The sequence below is a fragment of the Acipenser ruthenus genome, chromosome 15, assembly GCF_902713425.1.
Source record: "Acipenser ruthenus chromosome 15, fAciRut3.2 maternal haplotype, whole genome shotgun sequence".
Lineage (NCBI taxonomy): Eukaryota > Metazoa > Chordata > Actinopteri > Acipenseriformes > Acipenseridae > Acipenser > Acipenser ruthenus.
In genome coordinates, this window is record NC_081203.1 from 24,590,067 (window position 1) to 24,611,857 (window position 21,791).

A 21,791-nucleotide genomic window follows, 5' to 3' on the forward strand; every position below is an offset into this window, starting at 1 on the left:
AATTGAAGTGCATTTCTTACTGTGTTATATATAGGCTTGCTACTATTCGATTTTTATTTTTTTGCCAAAACGCTGATTAAAATCGACATTTATTTTAGAAAGAAACTTTTTTTTTCGATCTTTACTTTTCAATTCAAGCAGAGAATGTGTGAAATCAACCTTTATGCTTTAAAAAAACAGACTTTTTATGCCATTGAAAAATGTCTAATTTAGCATGGTTACCAACATTTTAATTGAAATAAAGTGTGGTCAGAGCTGAGATCTACATTTAAGAATTGTCTCAAAAAACCGTAGTAAGCACAGTATTACACAGACCTTTATAGCATAAATTCACGAGTAATAATAATATGCACAGAACAAAACTTTAGATAGTTGAACAGAACTAACTTGCACTTATTATTCTGAGTCTGAGCTCCCCCTCTCCTACGCACAGCCACTCAGAGTCACAGAAACACGCGCTTCGTCCTGCCGTCGAAACTTGGTCAAAGTGACCCACCTGCCGGTTCTAGGTAGATCGAAAATCCAGCGGTTCTAGTGTTAAAGGGCGGCCCCTTCAGCCACAAATCTTAACTACTGTCTGTACAAAATAACCAGGCTCTCTTGAAAGAGCTGTTACAGACCTGGTAAAGTTCCCTTTGCCTGCATTACCTGTATTACATGTAGGTTGTAGGGGTCAGTCTTGTATTGACTCCTCTTACCCTGTGTCACACAGTCAACAGGTAAACGAAGAGAGTTCAAACCTACAATCTAGAATCTGGGTTTACTGTACGTTTCTTCTTGAGCCTTGGTTAATTGCCATTTGGAAGGATTACCATAATGTAAGAAAGGCTGTTGACACACTATCATAAACACAGGCTTGTGCTAATAACAGTGGCACCAGGAAGCATGAGTGTCCCCCTGACCATTGCTCTCCTGTTTATTTTAATTATCGCTGCACTGACCTGTTACATTTAAGCTATTGACATTTCAGCTACATAGTACAGGCTGAGGTTGTGTAACAACTAAGCTGCTTCAGACTTTTGGGAAAGAATTTGCTTCCTGCAAGAAACCCAGGGCATGCCAGCCCTCTGTAATGTATAGCCCTTTTAAAATCAGGCATTTGCATAGCAATAGGAGGAAACAAAGCAGCAGTGTCATGAGGCCTTTTTCTAAATACAGCATGCATTTTTAGAGTTTTGAAAAAGATTGTTGTGTCAGTCGAACAGTGTGGCTGTGTTTGACTGGCAAGTTTTAAATAAAACAACACCCCCAGGATTTAAAAACCCAAGATGACTTTTCTGCTGCAGCTGAGGGTGGAATTGAAAGGGATATGGAACTTGTCAGGTCTTTGTTTTTAGTTCAGAACAGAACTGTTGCTTTGGACATGCTAAGGGCCTAATTCAAATAACTTATTTCCTAGAAAAACAAAAGCATACAAAATACAGTGATTTCCCAAACAAATAAATAAATAAAAAACAGATAAAAATAATACAAAGACAGTAATTATTCCACAGAGGGGTTCATGTAACAGGATAAAGGCTTGAGTTGTTTATCAATGTCACCAGAACACCGAGATGGAACTACAGCCTTGCATGTGCAGTTTTGATATATCCTGTTTGATATTAATACATGGTAACATGTGGTGCTTTTTCAGAGATTGAATTCTTTAAGAAGTAGAGATGATGCTATTGTATTAGTTACTCTGGTTTTACTGGTGTAATTTGTATTAATTTCCATTGTTGTGCATTGTTGGTATCGCTGAGCTACACATTACATTATAACCTAGGAAAGGCAAAACACAACTGAAAAGAGGAGCAGAGATGCTTTGCCTTCCCTGATGCAGAATTGATTTGGATGGAGAGTGTGCTGTCCCCTAAAAGCCTTTTCCACACCTTTTTGTTAGCATTATTATAGATGTCATGCCTTTCAGAATATCTGATACACCCCCTAACACAGATACATAATATTGTGTGTTTTATAACAAGAGTACTATTACATTTTTGTGAGTTTATCTGTGTAGTTATTTTTTTTTAAATGGGTGTGGTGGATACTTATATGACACAATGGGCTTTGTTCAAAGTATTAACATGTCAGTATGTTTTATTCTACAGCAACGCAGGTGAGTATAAGAGCTTCCTTCTGCTCTCAGATGGCTGGAAACAATATACTAAATAACAAGTATGTGGGAAGACAGAATCTCAGACCTTTTCTCAGCTATTGGACAACTGACCACATTCCCCAGATGTCTCTTAGCTGGTTTCATGTACATAAGCAGTTCAGAGGCACTTAGTACACAGACTATAAATACTTTATAAAGAGACATATTATATATTTACCAGTTCTAGGCCACAGAAATTGGTGCCTTCACGATGCTATATATTTATAGCTAGGTGAAGGTGATCCTTTGTGTATACTGTATAAAGGAAAAACATTTTTTTCAATAAAAACTGCTAACCTGTTCAGTGGAAATTACTGGGAATATATTATCCAAGGTCATGCCTCTTCCTGTATGTATAGCTGGAAAACATCTTGTTACCATGACGCTGAGTAGTCTATATGCTGTGTCACAGAATACCCTGCAGTGTTTACAAGAGACTCATTATGTTACCTTTGCTGTGTCCAGTGTTTTCTGCATTGAAGCATTATATTTTTCACATATTACAGAGCCTTTTGAAATTTTAACTCACACATTATTGGTCATAAGTCAACTGGGGAATACATTTCTCAACATTTACTCCGGATTGTTCGCCAGGAGAAAAAGAAAAAGAAACAAGGTCTGCACAACCATGTTGTTTTATCTACAGTAGCATAACATCTTTTTCAGTTACAACAGTTGCCCTGGAAATGATAGATAATGGCCTCTTTTTAGCCAATGAGAAACAAATGTTTACATTTTGATGCAGTATGGTCTAATTCTGCTAGAGTCATTTTGAGAATGAACTGTACTCAGAATGGTCAATCAAATATGCTATTGCATCTTATTTTGCATATTGCTGTATAATAAGCTACATTTTGACTGTTAGGTACCGTAGGTACTTCAAATCTGCAACACAACCAAACAAATGGCCAAAGGGGAAATTGCCTTGAGACAGTTGAATTCATTCATTTAAGCAGTTGCTAAAATGGAATTTTGCTCTGTGGGCTCGAGAGACATGAGTTACATTTTCTTTGTTGAGTGCATGGAGCATAGCCGGGGCAATCTGTTAATGTATTTATTTTAAAGTGATATATGTGCCTGTAAAAAATCAAACCTGAGGAACTTGCAGCTTTTTGGAAGTCATTTTCCAAGAAGAGCTTATCTGTGGAAGTACTGTGCGTTTTACTGTTTTTAAATGTATTTATAACAAATTGTTTTACCAGGAGAGTACACAATTAAAGTGATGCCTTTTTCACATGGGGGTCTTGGTGACACAGCAAGAGAAGCTTGGGGTGCAGCCTCAGTTCCAGCACAAGAACTCCCTCCTCGGGGATGAAGGAGCAGTTTACTCATGCCTTCATGGGCTTGCATCATTTTACTTGTATGCCAATTGGTTTTGTGATGGCTTTGTCCATTCAGACCACAGATATAATATCATTTCCACTTGTTATTTCTTATTACTTTGATTTATTTTTGGTGACTTGTCATTTTGAATTGGTTGTATTTATTTTAAAAGAAATTGACAGATGGTAAGCACTGTTGAGTTTCTGCCGGTATTATAAGCCAGAAATGCTTTAAATCACACCTCAAGAATAACATGAAAGTACTATCTCAAACAAACAAGCAAACATAAACAAATGGCACAAGACTACTTAGCAACAGATAGGCCCCAAGCTTAGGGCAGGCTTCCTCTAATGAGGTCTGTGTGGATTAACACTTTAGAACAAAGCATGTGTGTGTTTCAAGTTGCTAACATACCAGGGATTAGCATAAAATTACGTAAATTTAAAACTTCATATGCAGCCAAGGTAGCTGTGAATGGTCCTTTATGATTTCCCCTCGATCTCTGAGGTAACAGAGCCAAGATAATCCTGTTTTACTGGAGCACGTCACCCGAGAGATGAAAGCGAGCCTGTAAAGGAAGAGCAGTCTTGGGTTGAGGCATCATCCCTGTCATAGTTGCTAACAGGAGGCGGCAGGATACACTATACTTTCCCACAGGCAGGCTGGCAGTCAGGCAGGGAAATAAATAAAAAAAAATAAACTGAATCAGACTGTGATAGCTGGGAAGCAGACAGTGGTTGAAATCAATAAAAGACACTGTTTGAGCAAAACCCTCGGCACCAATAGCATCTGAACTTTTTCTCACCATGTTCACCCCTGCTTGTTCCTTTGAAATAAAAGAGCAAGTTCTGCTTATGAGGAGGCTGTGTGTTTTATATTATAAGAAACACCTTAAGGCTTATTAGTATTCCACAATTAAAAGGAAAGTCATTTTAAATGAGCTCCGGCACATACACACACTGGATAAGACATCAGATTTTAATAGAGGATATATAGTGAGTGTATGGTTGTCAGATGCTTCCTGATTAGATTAGTTGCTGATGTTTTACAATAAATATGTATTCAGAATGCAGAATATTGTGAAGGATATTCCCACAGACCTATATGGTCACCATCCTATAATGCTATAATATAATAGTACTGGCTTTATTGCACAGGGGTGTCACAGCAGCCCCACATCCTTGCACAGGGGGTCCCAGCAAGAAACCGTTTCAGGATCGCTGTCTTTTTTTATAGAGACCCAGTGTATAACTCAATGGCCCCATAAGATCTCCTTCCCAACTATCACAAAACTCCATAGAAGAGTACTGACAGACTGTACACTATAGCACTGGAGACGGAGGTCCTGTATTTATCAGCATGACATGTATTGTAATGCAGTGCCAACGTTGCAGTGTTTTTACCATCTGTGTTGTAAGTCATCTCATTTTTCTGCATTTGTGTGATAGTGATAGGCAGGATTTCTTTTCACATGTTAACTTATTAGTTACATTTGGTTTATTAATCACAATGACAAATATACTTATAACAGTGCCGCTGGGAGTATTTGCAGAGTGTGTGTTATGTATTTTAATGAAGAGGTGGAATTTAATAGAATTGAATCTTCTTGGAAGATATAAGAAGTAGCTTTCATAAATAGTGCACCAACAGAAAGCATGTTAAAACAATACAGGAGTCCCATCACAATTCAACAAACTACTTCCTTTCAATTAGAATACTTGTATGGTTCAGTACTTGTGTTAAAGATCAAGTATCATAATTGAACCTTCAAGTATCATAATGTGGTACATGCGTTCTTTTTCAATTATAAACAATTTTACCTTACCCTCACATTTTGGAGATACCTTCTTCCTGCTGGGTTAACTGAGTGGATCCTTCATGTGTTTTCAATTTTGGTCCTGGAAATAAAATTCAGCATTGTAAGATGTAAAGTGTAGTGTGGGATGATTGAATGTTTGGCCCAGGATCTCGCCTTCTGGACTGATAGGAGCCGCCCTCATTTGAGGTGAGACCACCGGCCCCTGGAAAGGAGATACAGTTGCAAAGGAAGCGGTGGGGAGTGGAGGAGAAAGACTTGCAGAACAAGTAGTGGAAGGTGAGCCTGGACTATAGAGGTTGAGGAACCAATAGGATTAGTGTAGTGAGCTGAGCTGAGCCCCTAGAACTACGGCAAGCCTATATTTAAAACATTGACTTGATTTGAAAAGACTGCTGGAATCAAGGTTTACCTGCTTCCCGCAATAGCAGGAACCTGCCATGCAAATAATGTCACCTTGACACTTGGGTTAGCTTTTTTCTAAAATAACTAGTAACAACATAAATTCCTTGAATCATGTTTGTTATAAACATTTGCAGATTATTGATTAAGAGGTGTTTTTTCAAGACAGGTGGGATTTGTGGCCCACTTTAGAAGCACCACACACAGAAGTCACAATTACAGTGCACAGTGGAGACATTTCACCCTCTGCGCATAAATCTGGTTTAGTGACATTTATTTGGTGTCCTCATTTAAGCAGGATACCTTACTGTGTATTCCTAAAAGGAGAGGTCAGGAATTGGGTGGGCAAGGAGGCTGACCCCTTCCCCCCTCAGAGGGGTGGTCCCCTAGGGCTCTAAATAAATGAAGGCAATAGATCTTAAATCTCTGTCACATTGCATTTTATATTTTTGACATACCATAACTGGTATCAATTTTATGAACCATTACACAGTGCTATTAGTATATGAAATGTCTTAGCTCTGATTGGCACTAGCAGTATTATGACAGGTCCCCCTGGTCTTCAGTCAAGGATGGTTATTTGCATCTATATTGCTGCTTCATGGTTCCTGATCACTCTATGTGTTTTAGTTCTAACTCCAGTGACAGAAAGTTCTACCAAGTCCCTTTGGATCATTATTTAATATAAAGTTTATCCTTGTTAGTTATTATAGTTTTCTCTTGAGGTTAATGTTTTTGATGCTGTAAGCATTTTAAAAGAGATAACTATTTTGGGTTATTTATAATAATATTGCAGAATAGACAGAATAGACTTATAATTAAAAGTTTTAAGAATTACTGTTTGGTATTTTGTCCTAAACCAGCAGATTAAATAAATGGGGGTAAAATTAATTAGTTAATTGGTCTAGTCTGCCTTTTATTGCAACTGTGGTACCATACAGTAAAGTGAAAATTGTAAAGGGGTAGTACAAACATTTACTTTTTTAAGTTTTCAATCCCTGTAGGGCCTGTCAAGATGATGGTCTTACTAAAATGGCAGAACCAAAACAAGAAGTCATTTATCCAACTATATGTTAGGCCTGAATCTGCTTATCTAAAGTCATTTTTAATGTCTCTTTGATGATATCCTCAGACTGAGGGATCTCTTCACCTCTTAACAGTGCTAAAAGCCTGACGGTAGTTATGAGGATCATTATATTACTGGTGAAATCCCCCAGAGGAAAGCAGAAAACTATTCATTATAAATCTAACCCGCTGTTAAAAAAATAAATAAAAAAGTGAGCAAGAGTGAGAAGCAGTGGGGTTCTTCCTGCCTGGACCTTTATATACATTAAAGCGAGATCCTCAATAATGGGGTTCTTCATTTTTGGTGTATATTTTTGAAAAGCGCACAAAATACAGCACTGGCTTGGGTTCTTCATTGAAACCTGTTAATTGTGCAACAGGTTCGGCGGTAAAGGCAGAGGATTTGCTGCTTCATGCAATAAGATTCAATTTGTTTGTTGTTTCTGCCCAGGTGAAAGTATTGTAGCAGGGGCATCTAAGAGGGTAAGCAGACAAGCAGGGCATCGATAATGTCTAAAAGGTGGCTTGTCGGACGCAGAAGAAAAACAGTGGGGTATTTATAAATCTGTAATTATGAACGTTTCTTTTTTGTGGGGATTTTGCATAAAAGGCAGAATGTAGCCACTCCACCACCTGCCATCCCCATTTATAATATATTATTTAAGATCTTTATTAAATCGAAGGAGAAGATGACATAGATAAGGCACCATATATTAAACTGGAATGGTTCATCCTAGATTCCCAATGGTAGCACATTTGAGATGCAGCATCCTGTTTCTGCTTGAGGTCCTGTAGCTTCTACCTAGTTGTTCAACTGAGGTGAGATAAAGGTTTATTTAGAAGGTGTTTGTTGTACTGAAAGGAAACACCTGCTTAAAAGTAGTTTTATCAGCACTCAACAGGTCAAATCTGAGCTTGAATACAAGCTGGATATCTCATCTAGATTGCTGATTTTATTTTTATTGAGCAGTAAAAAAAATAAAAAAGAAAAGAAAACTGAGTCACAAGTTAATGGAATTAATATTATTTGAGTCAATACAAGATACAAATACTTTGACTGAAAACTATCTGACTATATATCGCCCATAACTTTATCATAGTGTTTTGTGTTACCTTCATGGAAACAATAACTGAATGAGTTATTTAAAGTCGTAATTAGTTATATAAGGTTGGATATTCATGAAACTGTTCTGTATTCTATTACATAAATAGAAGACTATTTTATTCATCAAAACAGCCTTTATAAACAGCCTTTAAATGACTCATGAGTTGAAGCTTTGTGAATGGAGTCATTGTTTCAGCATATTTCTTTGAATACTCAAAAACCATTCAGGTCTTCTTTTTCCATCACTGTATGGCTGCCTGTTTACACCCCTGAGTTCTCTTGACATGAGCAAGTGGAGGAAAAAAACTATTTAAGGTGAAATACCACATGAAGAATACAGTAGCCAAATATTTCTTTTTGTTACTGTTTTCTCCTCACAACAGTAGCAGTCTAGCATCAGCCCCCGTACCAGTATCCTTTCTGAACTGGCCTTTACTCAAGCATTTAACAGCTCCTGAATGTTTCTCTGATGCTTGATCCGCGTTTCCAATTTGGATAATGGAGCATCTGCTAAGGGAGGCAGTCATCTGCAGTGAATGGCTCCTGCTATACCCAGACCGGCTCTTGAAAAGACAGCGTCTGACCCGGCTCCATCATTCACTGCCAGCCTCAGCATATGCTTCTGAAGGGCTCCGCATGGGTGACTGTACTTCTGATGAAATGAATTGGCCTTGTTGCATTAAATTGTTTCTCCCGCTTTCTTCTCTAATCATTGTAATTCTGGAGCCGTCTGACAGTTGTAATGAGAAAAGCAGCATATAAAACAAAAATCTCCTTTTTTTTTTTTTTTTTTTTTTTTACTAAATATAACCCCTTCCCCCCACCCCCTTCCCACTAGCATTCCCTGCCCCGTTCTCATTAAATCTCCACTCTATATAAAAATTACCCAACTGTCAAAGAGGTTTGACTGCATGGCATTTAAGAGGCAAGATGCTTTTTTTTTTATTATTAACGTTCATATTTCCATTGGATGTAATTTAATTAGATTTTTTTCTCTCAGTGAAATAATAAAATATACAGAAGTCAAGCTCATTGGCTTTAATTTAAATTTCATGACCCAGTTAAAAAGACAGAAATAGAGAAAAACGGTACCCTCAAGACAAGCATAAAACAAATAAACAGCTCAATTCATTTTGCTTTCTTTTTGTAAGTAACACTGTCAAGAATACTAATCATTTTCATCTACCACAATATAAAAGCTGTGTGCCTCACTTCCAAAGTGCAGTATGTAGAGGGGGCAGGGGTAGAGAGGCATACAAAATACAGCACCTATGTTTTACGTTATGGATCTATACTGTTGCTTCTTTGCCATTGTATTTCAAATTAAAGGGATGTAAAGGTTAAAAAAAAAACACAAAGTCAACATTATGACCAGCATTATTTCTCTATTTTATGGAACTATGGACTAACATCATACTGTAGGAGGACAGTCCCCAAACATGCCAATGAAATAGCAAAAGTGTCAAAAACACAGTTTGTGATCTGGGTAGTGTAGCAGACTCTGAACCTGACATTGCCATGGCCAGACTGCAGTTATTGGAATTCCGAGGGTGTGCTTTCAAATGTTCTGAAGCATTACTCTGCCCTTTCCTGGTGCCAGGCTAATTCGCCTTGTTCCTGGTCACTGCTGATAAGAAGATGCCTGGAGGAGATATCAGCGGCTGTTAGTAAAAGGAGGGTTATGGATAATGCCCTTTGGTGTTCTGTCACAGATTTATTCAATCAACAAAGAGGACTACAGTTACGGACAACAGTTTGGCATCATCTAAAATTTTAAAACTTTTGGCCAGAACTATAGGTTAGATGGAGAATCAGTAGGAAGTTATAACTGATTTTCTTGAACTGAAAACTAACATTTTAATTTTCTATACGTCTTTCTATACCATGTGGTAGTGCTCTAGAATATGTGTAGGTGAATGTTTTGAGGTTTCTCATTTGAGTTTATCTATGATTCTGAGATCTCTTCTGAGCCCACGGGTGGCACTTTAAACTTCTGAGTTTTAAAAAGTCACTAGAATCAAATTTTCCCTGTTTTCTTTCTTTTTTTTTATGTAAGCCACACCTTAGTTGGCCAGGGGTGGTCAGAGTAAGAAGGTCAAACAAATTACCATGTTTATAACCAAATGCTGAATGAGCCAAAATGTCTTCATATTCAGAAGAACCACAGCCATCTAGTGAACACTTACTGTCTATTGCCAGCAGTATAAAATTATACCATAATTTGATGGCACTGGTGCTAACAAAGATAAAGACACAGGCCTGTGTTGTATATTTCTATAGCTGGTAACTAGAACAGCAGAGCAGCTTCTGAACTCAACTACCTTATCATAGACCACTCTGGGTTCCAAGGCTTTATGAGTTAAAGCCACAGCCAACTGGATTTTGAGTAAGCACTGGGGTAGTTTTATGGCTATTCATGCCAGTATGAATATTATTAACTATACAAGCTACTGTAATAATAGTATTTTTAATTGCTAAGAATATTGACTTGAAATGATGTCTATGCGTTAATGAAATGAAACAGCAGAGCTACTGCAATACATTGTACAGAGCACTGTGGTATTGAAGTAGCTAAAGACAGTAAAGTGTTTTAATATATCCTTCCATACGTACAAAACAGGGAGCGCATTCCCAGTGAGGCCCCACATTTAATCTATTACCCTCAAAGATATCATGTTAATAGGATAACAGACTTGGTTGCACATTTCCTCCCCTAAATTCCTTGGGGGAATTAGAGGTCTCGAAATGTGGCTATTTGGAAATTGAAACCAATATGAGGTATGCAAGTAACGTATCAGTTATATGGAGTCATTGACTGTACAGGCACCTAGGAACAGGTCCAATCTATATTAGTTTTCCCATGTTGTTCCTGTTTGTTTATAAAATCCTATCCAGGATTTTCATCAAAAGCAGTATTAATTGACACATGCATCAGCTCAAACCTCTCTTTTCAGCAGCTCTGAAAGACCAATGACCTTTTCTTTATTCAGTTTTAGTGGCATTCCACTATAAGCAATTTGACAAGGGCAATAAAAAGCTTATTTTTTTTTACTTTGCTCAACAAGTTGCGGAACTTTGTCCCAGCTAAAGGAGCATCTTATTAGTTCCTTGGCACTTGTAAATTTAGATGGCAGTTACACCAGTGAGAGATGCTGATACACGCAGCACATTGTGAGCAAACGCACTTTGAAAACATCACAGATTATTTTTTCAACCTTAATTTAGTAGACACTGATTTCTTTAATTGGAGTTTGATCTGTAGGGATTACAAACATTATTAGCAAAAAACAAAACTTTAATCTGCGTCATTCCCATTAGATATGTTTTGCATGGTAGGCAATGTGCAACTGAAGAAGAAAAATGTTGGAAACAACAGAATATTTGAACTGTTATTTTCAGATATGTTTGAAAAAAAAAACAGTTGTACTACAGAGATTATATTTAAAATGATAATATCGCTCATTTGAAGGTAATTCCACACTAATGCTTGCCATGATGGTATTTTACAGACACGTCCTTGATGGTCAGCAAAAATCTTACATAAATTATATTTTCTAACCAGTTAATAGAATACAAATTAAAGTCTTTCTTTTTTGTACTGTTTATTGCCCCAATGTGTCAGGCATTGCTATGAATTAGTGTATGCAGTCGCTCCATGGCTTCTGCTATTGCTCTGGCTCCTGAGGCACTGTATTCAGTCACATGGAACCTAATTGCTTTGCTATGGCAGGAACAGCAGAAGAGCACTATTCTCTGCCCATGTAAAAGGTGACATTTAAAATGCCTGTGGCACTTAATATATCAGTATTGAAATGTTTTTGAGTATTAAATAAAGGCTTTCTGACTGGTTCTAATCTGGAAATGTTTAATAAAAAAATAAAAACAGATGCTAAACCCTTGGTTCTTCCACAGACCACTAATCGGTCAGTGCTGTTGGGCATGAGATGCAGGGGAAGGCATTCAGCTCCATAGAGACAGCCCTGCAACCCCTTACAAAGGGCGGCCCCATTCCTGTATTAGAGTGACAGTATTATTTCTAACTACCTAAGCAGTAGCCAAAGAATTCATGTTATTTGTCTAACAGGCAATACAGCTAAAACTACCTTTGTAAAGCTTAGAGAGCTATGGTGTGAATAAGAAATACAAATAAGAGATAACACATAGAACAAATGTGGGTTTTTTTTACAGCCAGTGTTGCAAGGGGACAGGTCAATTGTTACACTATAGTGTACCAACTGTACTTAGAGAGAAGACATGTCTAAAATCTATTGAGGGGTGCATTTAAATAAAAGGTCACCAGGATGTGATTAAATGGTATATACAAAATGGGTTTAAACAACAAGAATAATGCATTAGTTGAGATATCTGGGATTTTTCAAACTCATAGCAAATTGCTCTTTGAGGCACTTTAACATGAAAGTAAAATGCTGTGCAACATCAGAAGTTCCTTCAAACAGGATTTTAGCCCGGCTGCATAGTCAACCTTCAGCGACATTTTTAAGAGATTCGCTTTTTATATTAAGATATCATCCTGCCACACATCACTGTGCTCGACTACAATGTCTAAAGTGGCCTACTTTGAAGAATAGAAGGTTATGTAAATGTATTGAAGATTGTGTTGAACAGCGTGCAGTCTCTAACTGCCTCTTATTTGTGCACTCGTTCATTGCGTGATGTTCAAACAAGTTCAAGTTACAGGATAGTTCTCTTCAGTATAGTGGGAAGTAATGCACAGTTGTAGTAAACGATGTCAAACCAGTGTTGTTTAAAATCAACAGTGATAAACCAGGCATATTTGAAAAAGATCAATAACATTAGCAGCTGATGTTCCCTTCATTTATCACTGTTGAATGGGTCCCTAGTTTTAATTTACTGTACTGGCAGTTACTTCAGGCTCTCTCTTGTCTTTAAGAGTCATATATCTTTAAACACTAATTTAACCTGCTGTGCTGAGATTGTCTATTATGGATAGTACATCATCATATTAGTAACTACCTGTACTACTGCTGTGTTATTTTACCATTTCACAGGAGAGATTTTTCCTTCTTTCCTCTGTGATGATTACTGTTTGACTTGGGGGATATTGAGAGACTAATGGCGTGATCTTGAAAGAAAGCTATTGCTCAGTTTCATCACAGAATAAAATGAATCTCGTCTACTGTGAGCAATCTGAAAAGATGTCTGTTAATATAAGAAACAACCCACTGTAAAAACATTTGACCTTTTCAATGTTTTTGGCAAGAGGAAATGCACTGCAAGTACTTTCTGGTCAAGTACTTGCATCCATTGTTTAAATTAATATCCTGGCAAGATGTGTATTAATAAATATATAAGAGCTACTGTTTGTCTGAGTATAGATTTACTGTAATGTATTTGCTACCAACTAGGCATCTGTGAGAACATAATCTTGCCTCTGGCAACTCTGAAGTTCACACATGGGAGCTTATTGCCCATAGTCTGTCAGTTCAAGCAGATGTGAACACAATCTGATAGCTGGGCAGTCAGGCAAAGAGCAGAACAGCTGGATCCTCAGAGAACACTATTGCGGGCAGCATGGGCAAAACCATCCACAGTCCCACTGAACCAATACTGATCCACAATAGCAGCGTCTGTCTTATGTTTTCTGGCATTCTTGAGTCTTATAAAAGGTCTTCCACATGAAAGGCATGTAGAGCTAAATACTGTGGAGCTGAGACTTGGTATGGATGAAGATGGACACTTTTAGTCATCAGAGACTGCTCACATGAAGCTTCAGTAATTTGTGTGTTGTATATACAGAAGCAAGTAGTATGGCATGTTCACCTAAAAACTGGTCCAAGAGTATGTCAGTCATGAGATGCAGCATCCCAGTCTTCAGTCTTCTATCGTATTTGTGAATACATATATTATTTAAATTAATTATCGTAGCCACTGTTGGGTGAATAAGTCCCCTTATCTTTCTTCTACTTCAGGAAACCACTGCGAAAGGAAGAGAATGGAACAAGCCGAGGTGAATATGCAATGGCCTCCCGAAACAAGAAAAGGGTGGATGCTAACAATGCGGTCGTATAGGATCCAAGATGAAGAGGAAGGACACACAGACCCTAAACCCCCCTCCCCTCCAAAACACAGCTCCTCCCAACAGATGACAGGGGAGCTGAACTTTGAATGCACGCTCAAACCGTGCTTGCGTGCCATGGCTTCACTGGGAAATGGAAGAAAGAGACCTAGAGTGAGAGCAACCTTTGGGACTTAGGACCTCCTTTTCAAATAGCGCACACATATAAGATATTCAGAGCAGGGAGGCAGCCTTGCTCTGAAGTCTTGATGTTTGTCAGAAGCAAGGATGAACCTGTCAATCACGGTAACTCGGATAAATAAAAAACTTTGCATAGACATTTGAAAAAAAAAAATGTAAATAAAAAACTGCATGCAGTCTTTGTTGAATGCAACAACTTTTTAGATTCCTCTGCCTTTTATTGTTTTTTTTCTTTTGATGCTGCATCAGGGCAGTGTTATTTGGCATGAATTACAAGAGAAGGGGCAGCCCATTTGAGTCTAAATGCAAGGCACTGTCTGCATGGTCTGACCAGTGATCTCTTGTCAGACCTGGTCATTAACCCCCAGCTCCAAAATAATAAACCAACAACGTGAATGAAGAGGGATAGATGGTTGGTGCCAATTTTGTGAACCAAAAAAACTGCATGCTTTAAAAACTGGGAACAGACTTTTACCAGTCCCCTGACTATGCAATTCGAAATAGCTATGGTTTGCTTTTTTTGGTCACCAGTATCGTTTTTAGAAGTTAATCAGATTTTAAAAAAAGGTGCTGTTTTTAAACTCCACAGTTTATTTCATTTGCTTCGTTATATTTTTCCCCTGACAGAAGACTGTTGATATGTTCAATGTATTTTACAACGTACAGGTAAATTAAATACCCACCTACTCTAGGTTCCAACTGAATTTTCACGGTTGTGAACCTTTTTTTTTTTTTTTAATGGCTTCCGTTTGTTTTATATTTATTTTATTTCTTTGCTCCGCCGTCATCAGCTTCCTGGAATACATGGACTGTAGTCATATTCAGAGGCCTGCCTCTCTGAAAAGCTTGCTGCCTTGTCTGTCTCTCTGAACATGAAATGCATGGCCATCATCACCCCCTCTGCTCTGGCTTTGCCTCAAGGGAAGGATATTTTATTGGCTAATGTTGGTGTCAGTTCATTAAATATATAACCTACGAAAATATTTGTTAAACACTAATAACATAGCAACATTTATGACATTACCACAGTCAACCTGCTAAACTGTTCTTGTGAGTTCTGTCAGAGTTTGTGAAGTGTGGGCGCCTAATAAACAGAACGTACTGTAATTCAGTTAAGGAAACCATCAATTTGATTTTCATTTCCTCCCATGTTACTGAGCGTCTCAGAATATATAGAAAAGCTCTAAAAATAAACTCATCCTAAAAAGCTGTTTGTCCCTAATTTGTACACGTGCATTTACTTTTCAAAATGAGAGAAAAAAAAAACCATTTGAAAGTTACAAGACTAGAAATAAGCACACCGGTTATTGAAGCAGAGTTGGGTTGTTTATTTTTTGTTTTACAGTATAACTGGAAAGGGTAAGGGCTTTTTTCACATAAAAAAACAAACAAACAAAAACCCTTTTAGAAAAACACTTTGGATAAAATAGCAGAACGAAATTCACCTTTAATGTCTTTAATTCACTCAGCCACTCGCTCAGTTCCAGAATGTAAAAGTCATTTCTGTGTGATTTTACAAAGAGTCTTCTATAAGTCACACTGGTACTGTACCTGGTGTACTCCATAGCAGTGTAGGGTTACCTGGTAGGGATCTCAGACCTTTTCAAGCAGGTTCATGTAACTGTTTAATGTGTCAACATGTACCTTGTACTTTTTGTGACACTGGTAACTAGGCTAACTATTTTCAAGACACTGACAAACAGTAGTGACTGTGTTGGAGCCAGTGCATTTCCCAGCAGGTCCTTCTCCTTTGAGGGGTGCAAACTCCAGGGGGTATGAGAGAAAATTGACCATAAATAGTAAATCATTTTTTTTTTAAATGAAAGAAAAGCTTAGAGAAGACAGGAGGCTGTGGAATATGAAGTAGGAAATACTCTGTCAAGTACTTAATGTGATTACCGGCTTATCCTTTTCTTTCCAAATGAAATCTCCCCTCTCGACAAAGAAGAATAACCCTTGGGATCCCACTGAAGAGGTCTGTGCTGTAAAAGCATCACTTTGCATGAGAACAGTGGGGCTGACAAAAGCTGGACGAAGGCTTTCTCTGCTGAGGATGCTCGTGGTTCAGAACAAAGTCTTTTGATTTGAGTTTTTTTTTAAAAAGGGTCACTAAATGGAGGGTTTGTATAGAATGGAATATTTCACCTGTTTTGTATTTCCAAAAGTGGGCTGTTCTTGAGGTCTGGCATGGTGGCTGAATTCAGCAAAGGAAAGTGTCTTGGTGCATCGACCTTTTCTACCATTCTTTTGAAAGCATACATTCCTCTTTATGTAATGGAAATGGCCCCACGCAAGTGGTCTTTTTTCATTCTTTTTGTTACTAATTTATGTTCATCTCATCTTTATCACATTTAAATGAACTAAAATCAATGATGCCAAAACAGTAAGTATCTATACTTGCATGCAGTGAACCCCCTACTCTGGACCTGTGCATAAATGTACTTAGCAGCTTTTAGTAGCACTAAAGATTTTATGATTAAGAGCTTGACGTTACGATTGGCCTCTGTGGAGCAAAGTGCTGATCTCAAGAATGGACTCATTTTGAACACTTCAGGTGTGCTCTAGGTCTCAACATAAATATATTCCAATAACTCACCTTTAAGTCCGAACATGTCTAAGTCCCCTGAATAAACAAGTGCTGGATGAGTTCAATGTTGCTAAATCTTTCTTAGTGTCTTACAAAAAAAACAGTAAGGTGTTCTTTCTTCATAGCGCTGAGCAGAGTTTAGCTTTTTGAAATCAATAACAGAATTATAAATCTAAAAAAAAAAATCATAATTGTGTGTATAATTGTATTTTTGTGTTCGCCTTTGGTCAAAACAGTAGGAGTGGGACTCCTGAGTGGCGCATCCTGCACTCCGCTTGGAGATCAGCAGTTTGAATCCAGGCTATGCCACTGCTGACCGTGACCAGGAGTTCCCAGGGGGCAGCGCACAATTATCCAAGCAGTGCCCGGGCAGGGAGGGTTAGGTCGGCTGGAGAATACTTGGCTCACTGCGCACCAGTGACCCCTGTGGCTAGCCGGGTGCCTGCAGGCCTGCCTGTGTGCAATTCAGAACTGCGTGGTCCTCCAATGCTGTAGTTCTGTAATGGCTTCATGGCTTTCAGTGCAATAAAAAGCGGATGGCTGACGGCACACGTTAGTGCGGGGGTTGCAGAGGTGAGCCGGGTTGAATAATTGGGCATTCCAAGTTGGGAGAAAATCAGGGGTAAAATAATTGATGATTCCAAATTAAAAAAAACCATGGCAGGAGTAAATGGACCCTCGCCAAGTTATTTAAAGAACGTTTTTTTATGAATAGAATAACGTTTGGTACACATGAAACTGTTCTACACTGCTGTTGGATTCTTTAACAACACGCTAGAAGAGTTCCACGTTTCATCATTTATTGGTACAAAAAAAACAGGCTGTCTTGTGTGTGTGTGTGTAAGGTAACCATCTTCTCCTGTTTTTATATTTTGAAGGCCACTGTTCTTTCCATCAAATGTTTACCTCAATCGCTGAAAGTTTAGACTTACCTCTTTCAGTCTGTTGTGAAGTTTTTTTCCTCCTCCTTTTTGCTTCCTTTGCGGCTGTAGCTCCCTTTTGGGGGTGAATGAATTCCATCACCCAGCCTGGGCTGACTTCTAACAACCTCATAAAGAGGGCGGCACATTTCTGACCAAAAGGCAAATTCCTTTATTCCAATTTAATCATGCAGTCGCCTAGCTTATTGAACTATATTGTGGTCTACATATTACCACCTTCTGTGTTTATACTGCTGAGCTTAATATAGCGAGATCTTAATACTGCGCCCCGATTGAAAGTAACTGACTGGTGAGCAGATCTTTATGTGGAGCAGGTCACATAGATAGAAGTTCACAATTTTTCCTATTTTTGAATACTGCTGTACCAGGAAGAAGACTACAAACATTGTAAAGCTAGTTTTGGTTGCTGTCTAAAGTCCTAACATAGGATGTATTATATTCAGTGGATTTTTAAAATACAGACTAAAGCAAAAATTCTGTTTCAGTGTTATTATTTTAATTTAACCCTTATTATTATTAACCCTAATATTGTACTATCAAGGAAGGAGATGCATGAAAAGAAGCGGCACGTATGTTTTGTCAGCCCCGGTGTCTGTGCTAACCACCCTACACCTTATCATTAATCATTACAACTGTGTATATAGCACTAAAGCATTAAAGAAGACCTATTAACCAGTTTTCCTGCTACAAAATAAATTGTATTGAGTTTGCAAGAACAGACCATGCATTGTGACATATAACTGCATATACCTACAATATACCCAGCATCTGTGCATACCAGTGTATTATATCATGTACAAATAAAGTGTGAAAAATAATGCATGAATGTAAATATGATTAAGATTTAAAAATCTGCCTTCTTGACTGTGTATCACATGTACAAAGTAAAACAAATATGTTTATAGGAAAATAAATAAAATACATTTAACAACTCAAGTTGTTGATATGCTACCAATCAGAATTAAATACATGTTGTCATGTTTATGGAACAAGCCATTAATGTATATTTGGTAATTAAAGGTTGTTGCACAATATATGCATTGCATATCAACATGTTAAACATATACATTGTGCATTTAACTGTTTAAATTGTGCCGTGCTGACTTTTTTAGTTTTAAATAAAATTGTACTATTAAAACCACTGTGTATTTCAGTTTGTAAAAGGCTCATATAATGAAGGGAAAGCTTACACATATTGTTGATACTGTATTTAAGGATACTGTCCATCAGTAAAAACAAGATTAAAAGTATTCACTTTATTCCAAAAATGTAAAAGCTGAATTTTGAAAAACAAGAAACACAACATGATATCTGGTACTATGAAATTTCTTAATTTCCATGTCTTAATCTCAGGAAATCTGTAACACTTGCACTTCCTATTTCATTTGACCTCTGCAGAGTATTCTGGGTCAAAGCATATTACTGGCTGAAAGCATGTCAGTCAGTAGGGGAAGCTGCTGATTGGTTAATGACTGGAAAGAAGCCGTTGAAGGGGTGGGGATAATTTCACCATCCAGTCCAGGTAAAATGACCATGGAAGTGCAACACTACCTAAAGAACTGCTTGCAAACTGAGGTGTGCCAGCTAGTCCTTGCTGGAATTACCATATCACTTTTTCATGTTAGCATATATTAAAATGTTTCCACTTTATAATGTTTAATAGCTCATGCAAAGCAAATACACATTTCTGTTAAGCGCTTGCACTAAGTTGCTGACTAAACTAATTAAGTGACTTCGCAGCACAAATGTGCCGTGAATATACAAACCCTTATTACCACAACTGTTTATTCACAGAGGGAACAGTTAGCCTTAATGGAATGGGGAGACAAAATTCAAAGCTCTATAATTTACACATTTGCATTACAAAAAACATGCGATTACTGTCATAGTGACTTTTTTAGAATAATTATTTGCAGTAGGTGATCAAAGCTGATGAATTTTGAAGGCAATTATAAACAGCAATACACTCAGAAGCTAAGGATGCAAAGACAGAAATAAACTACATTGAAAGCCGTGTCAGCCTTTGAACAGCTATCCTCCTTATTAAACAGAATCATGGATACTTTGTTGTTATGTCTCTTTGTAATTCCTGAATGCACTATGGTCCAGTGAAATGGAAACATTCAAATTAATTTTAAAGTGAACGCATCTGCTGAAGAAATGTGTCATTTAGTGCCAGTGTTGAGTTGCTGTGGGGCAAGACAGGATGTCTTCATTTCTTTCCATTTCTTACCAAGCAAAATAAATGTGTGAACATGTGGTACCCAAGTAACTCAAGGGAACAGGCCAACTGTGGAACACGACTTGGAGAAAGCATAGAACATAGAGCATGGACATAATTAACTTAGTATCAGTCTGATACAGTATATAACAGTCCATCTTATCCTGTCTAGATTCATTATGTATATCATATGAGCATGAAATATTAGAGTTACTAATGTATTATTCTCCTTCTTGTTTAAACTCACTCTGTTTCAATCATTACAACCTGGTGGCTTTTTAAAACTCAGGTTTAAAGCAGCTCTCTAGCGCTAAAAGAGCTCTCAGATATGTAGTTTCTATACAGTAAGAACAGCTGGTACACCAGAGTGTAACCATTACTCTGCCCCCCTGCAACACCATGCCCCTAATGGATTTAATACATTATTAATAAATACATAGAACGAATGTGGACTTTTGTCATGCCAGGGGTAGAGTCTGATGACTGTAAGAAAAAAATAATTAACAAGAGGATTCTAAACAGCAAGAAGAATATATAAGATAACTGTGCTACTTCAGACCTGTAGCAAGTTACTTTTTAAACAAACATTTCCAGCATGAGACAGCTCACTGCAGTTTTTTTTAAACCTCCATAACTCTTCAATCTATACCTCTGTAACTGCAATGCTTTACAGCTTATTTACACATTTAGTTTACACCTGTTTTTGATCTTCAAAAGTCTAGCACCTGTGTCTTCTTAAGCTCTGCAATCAAATGAATTAATTTGCTCATTAAAGCCTTCAAAGCTAATTTCATTATTCCACAACGCTATTGTTGCCTGCTGCCTTTCCCCAATCTACTCTCCTTATGTTGTTTATGTTGAAAATCCTCAGTTTCTGAAGAAGTCCTCCATCACTCAGTCTTGGTTGACCTTAATTGAGGGCTGTTCCCACCAGACTTGGAGGTAAAATCTGATGGATTGTCTCTCCTACCTATTGTCTACTATCATTCTACACTCACTAAATCCATTGCATCTATCAAAGCTGTGCATCAACCTTTGAATGTTGAAGACAAGCACACAGCAGCAACAAGAGACAAAACCTAATCTCAATGTTATGGGACGCATCTATCTTTCTATAATATGGAATTTCTGATCTTTTCCATTGGAAACACAGATTTGAAGGTGTTTTAGATAAAAGCTATATAATATAGTATCTGCCAAATGTGACATTTAGAATCACGAAGAGACAAGTGTATACAGAGAGGAATGTGAATAAAGCTAACGCTGAATGAACAAGACTGTGAACCGTGGACTGCTTTTTCTGTGGATGTGCGATTTGAAGGTAATGCAATTAGACATTTGGAGCAATTTAAGCATTCATGTATTGTCCAGCAAGAGCTCTGAATTATCCAGTAATAAAACAGCCTTGACAGCCATAACAGACCGAGTGAAATCCTAAAGAAAATAGACACAGAGGTCCTTTATTGTCACAACAATCCTGTTTTGAAACTGGAAGTGAATACATTTGTATCAATAAGTTTCAGTTAAAAATGAGCGTACACTGCACAATGCAAAAAGACGAATACAATCTGAAATAACTGTACATTTTCAGCTTACTATAGTAGACTGCAGTATTTTATTTGAGAGCAAATGGACCAACTGAACTATTAAGCATCTAATAAATACTAGTTAGGTTTCAAGTATTCCCTGTATAGCTAGTTTTATCTACTGGGAGAAAACATACAGTAAACAACAAACCCTGTTCATTTAGATTATTATTATTTATTTCTTAGCAGATTCTCTTATCCAGGGCGACTTACTGGTGTTACAAAATATCACAGTACAAAGTATCACATTACAAAGTACCATATTATAACATATCACATTACGGATAAGAACAGTTATAAAGCACAATAAAGTCAGTAGCAGATAAATCAACTAAGAGCAAAATAAAGAATGCAGTAAATAATTACATTT

At 37.5% G+C, this 21,791-nt stretch overlaps 1 protein-coding gene across 3 annotated transcripts in view; it reads left to right on the forward strand.

The window, feature by feature from the left end:
- LOC117425420 (proline-rich membrane anchor 1-like) overlaps positions 1–18,746 on the forward strand; it is a 39,717-nt gene extending 20,971 nt beyond the window's left edge. For 2 of the 3 annotated variants that reach the window (XM_058987558.1, XM_058987559.1), the window contains exon 4: positions 13,800–18,746. In XM_058987558.1, coding sequence (XP_058843541.1) covers positions 13,800–13,899 — 100 coding nt within the window. In that variant the 3' untranslated portion in view covers positions 13,900–18,746. Of the gene's footprint in view, positions 1–2,090; positions 2,840–13,799 lie in introns of those variants that run through there. The other variant, XM_058987560.1, reaches the window with a different exon arrangement.
- The last annotated feature ends 3,045 nt before the right edge of the window (positions 18,747–21,791 follow it).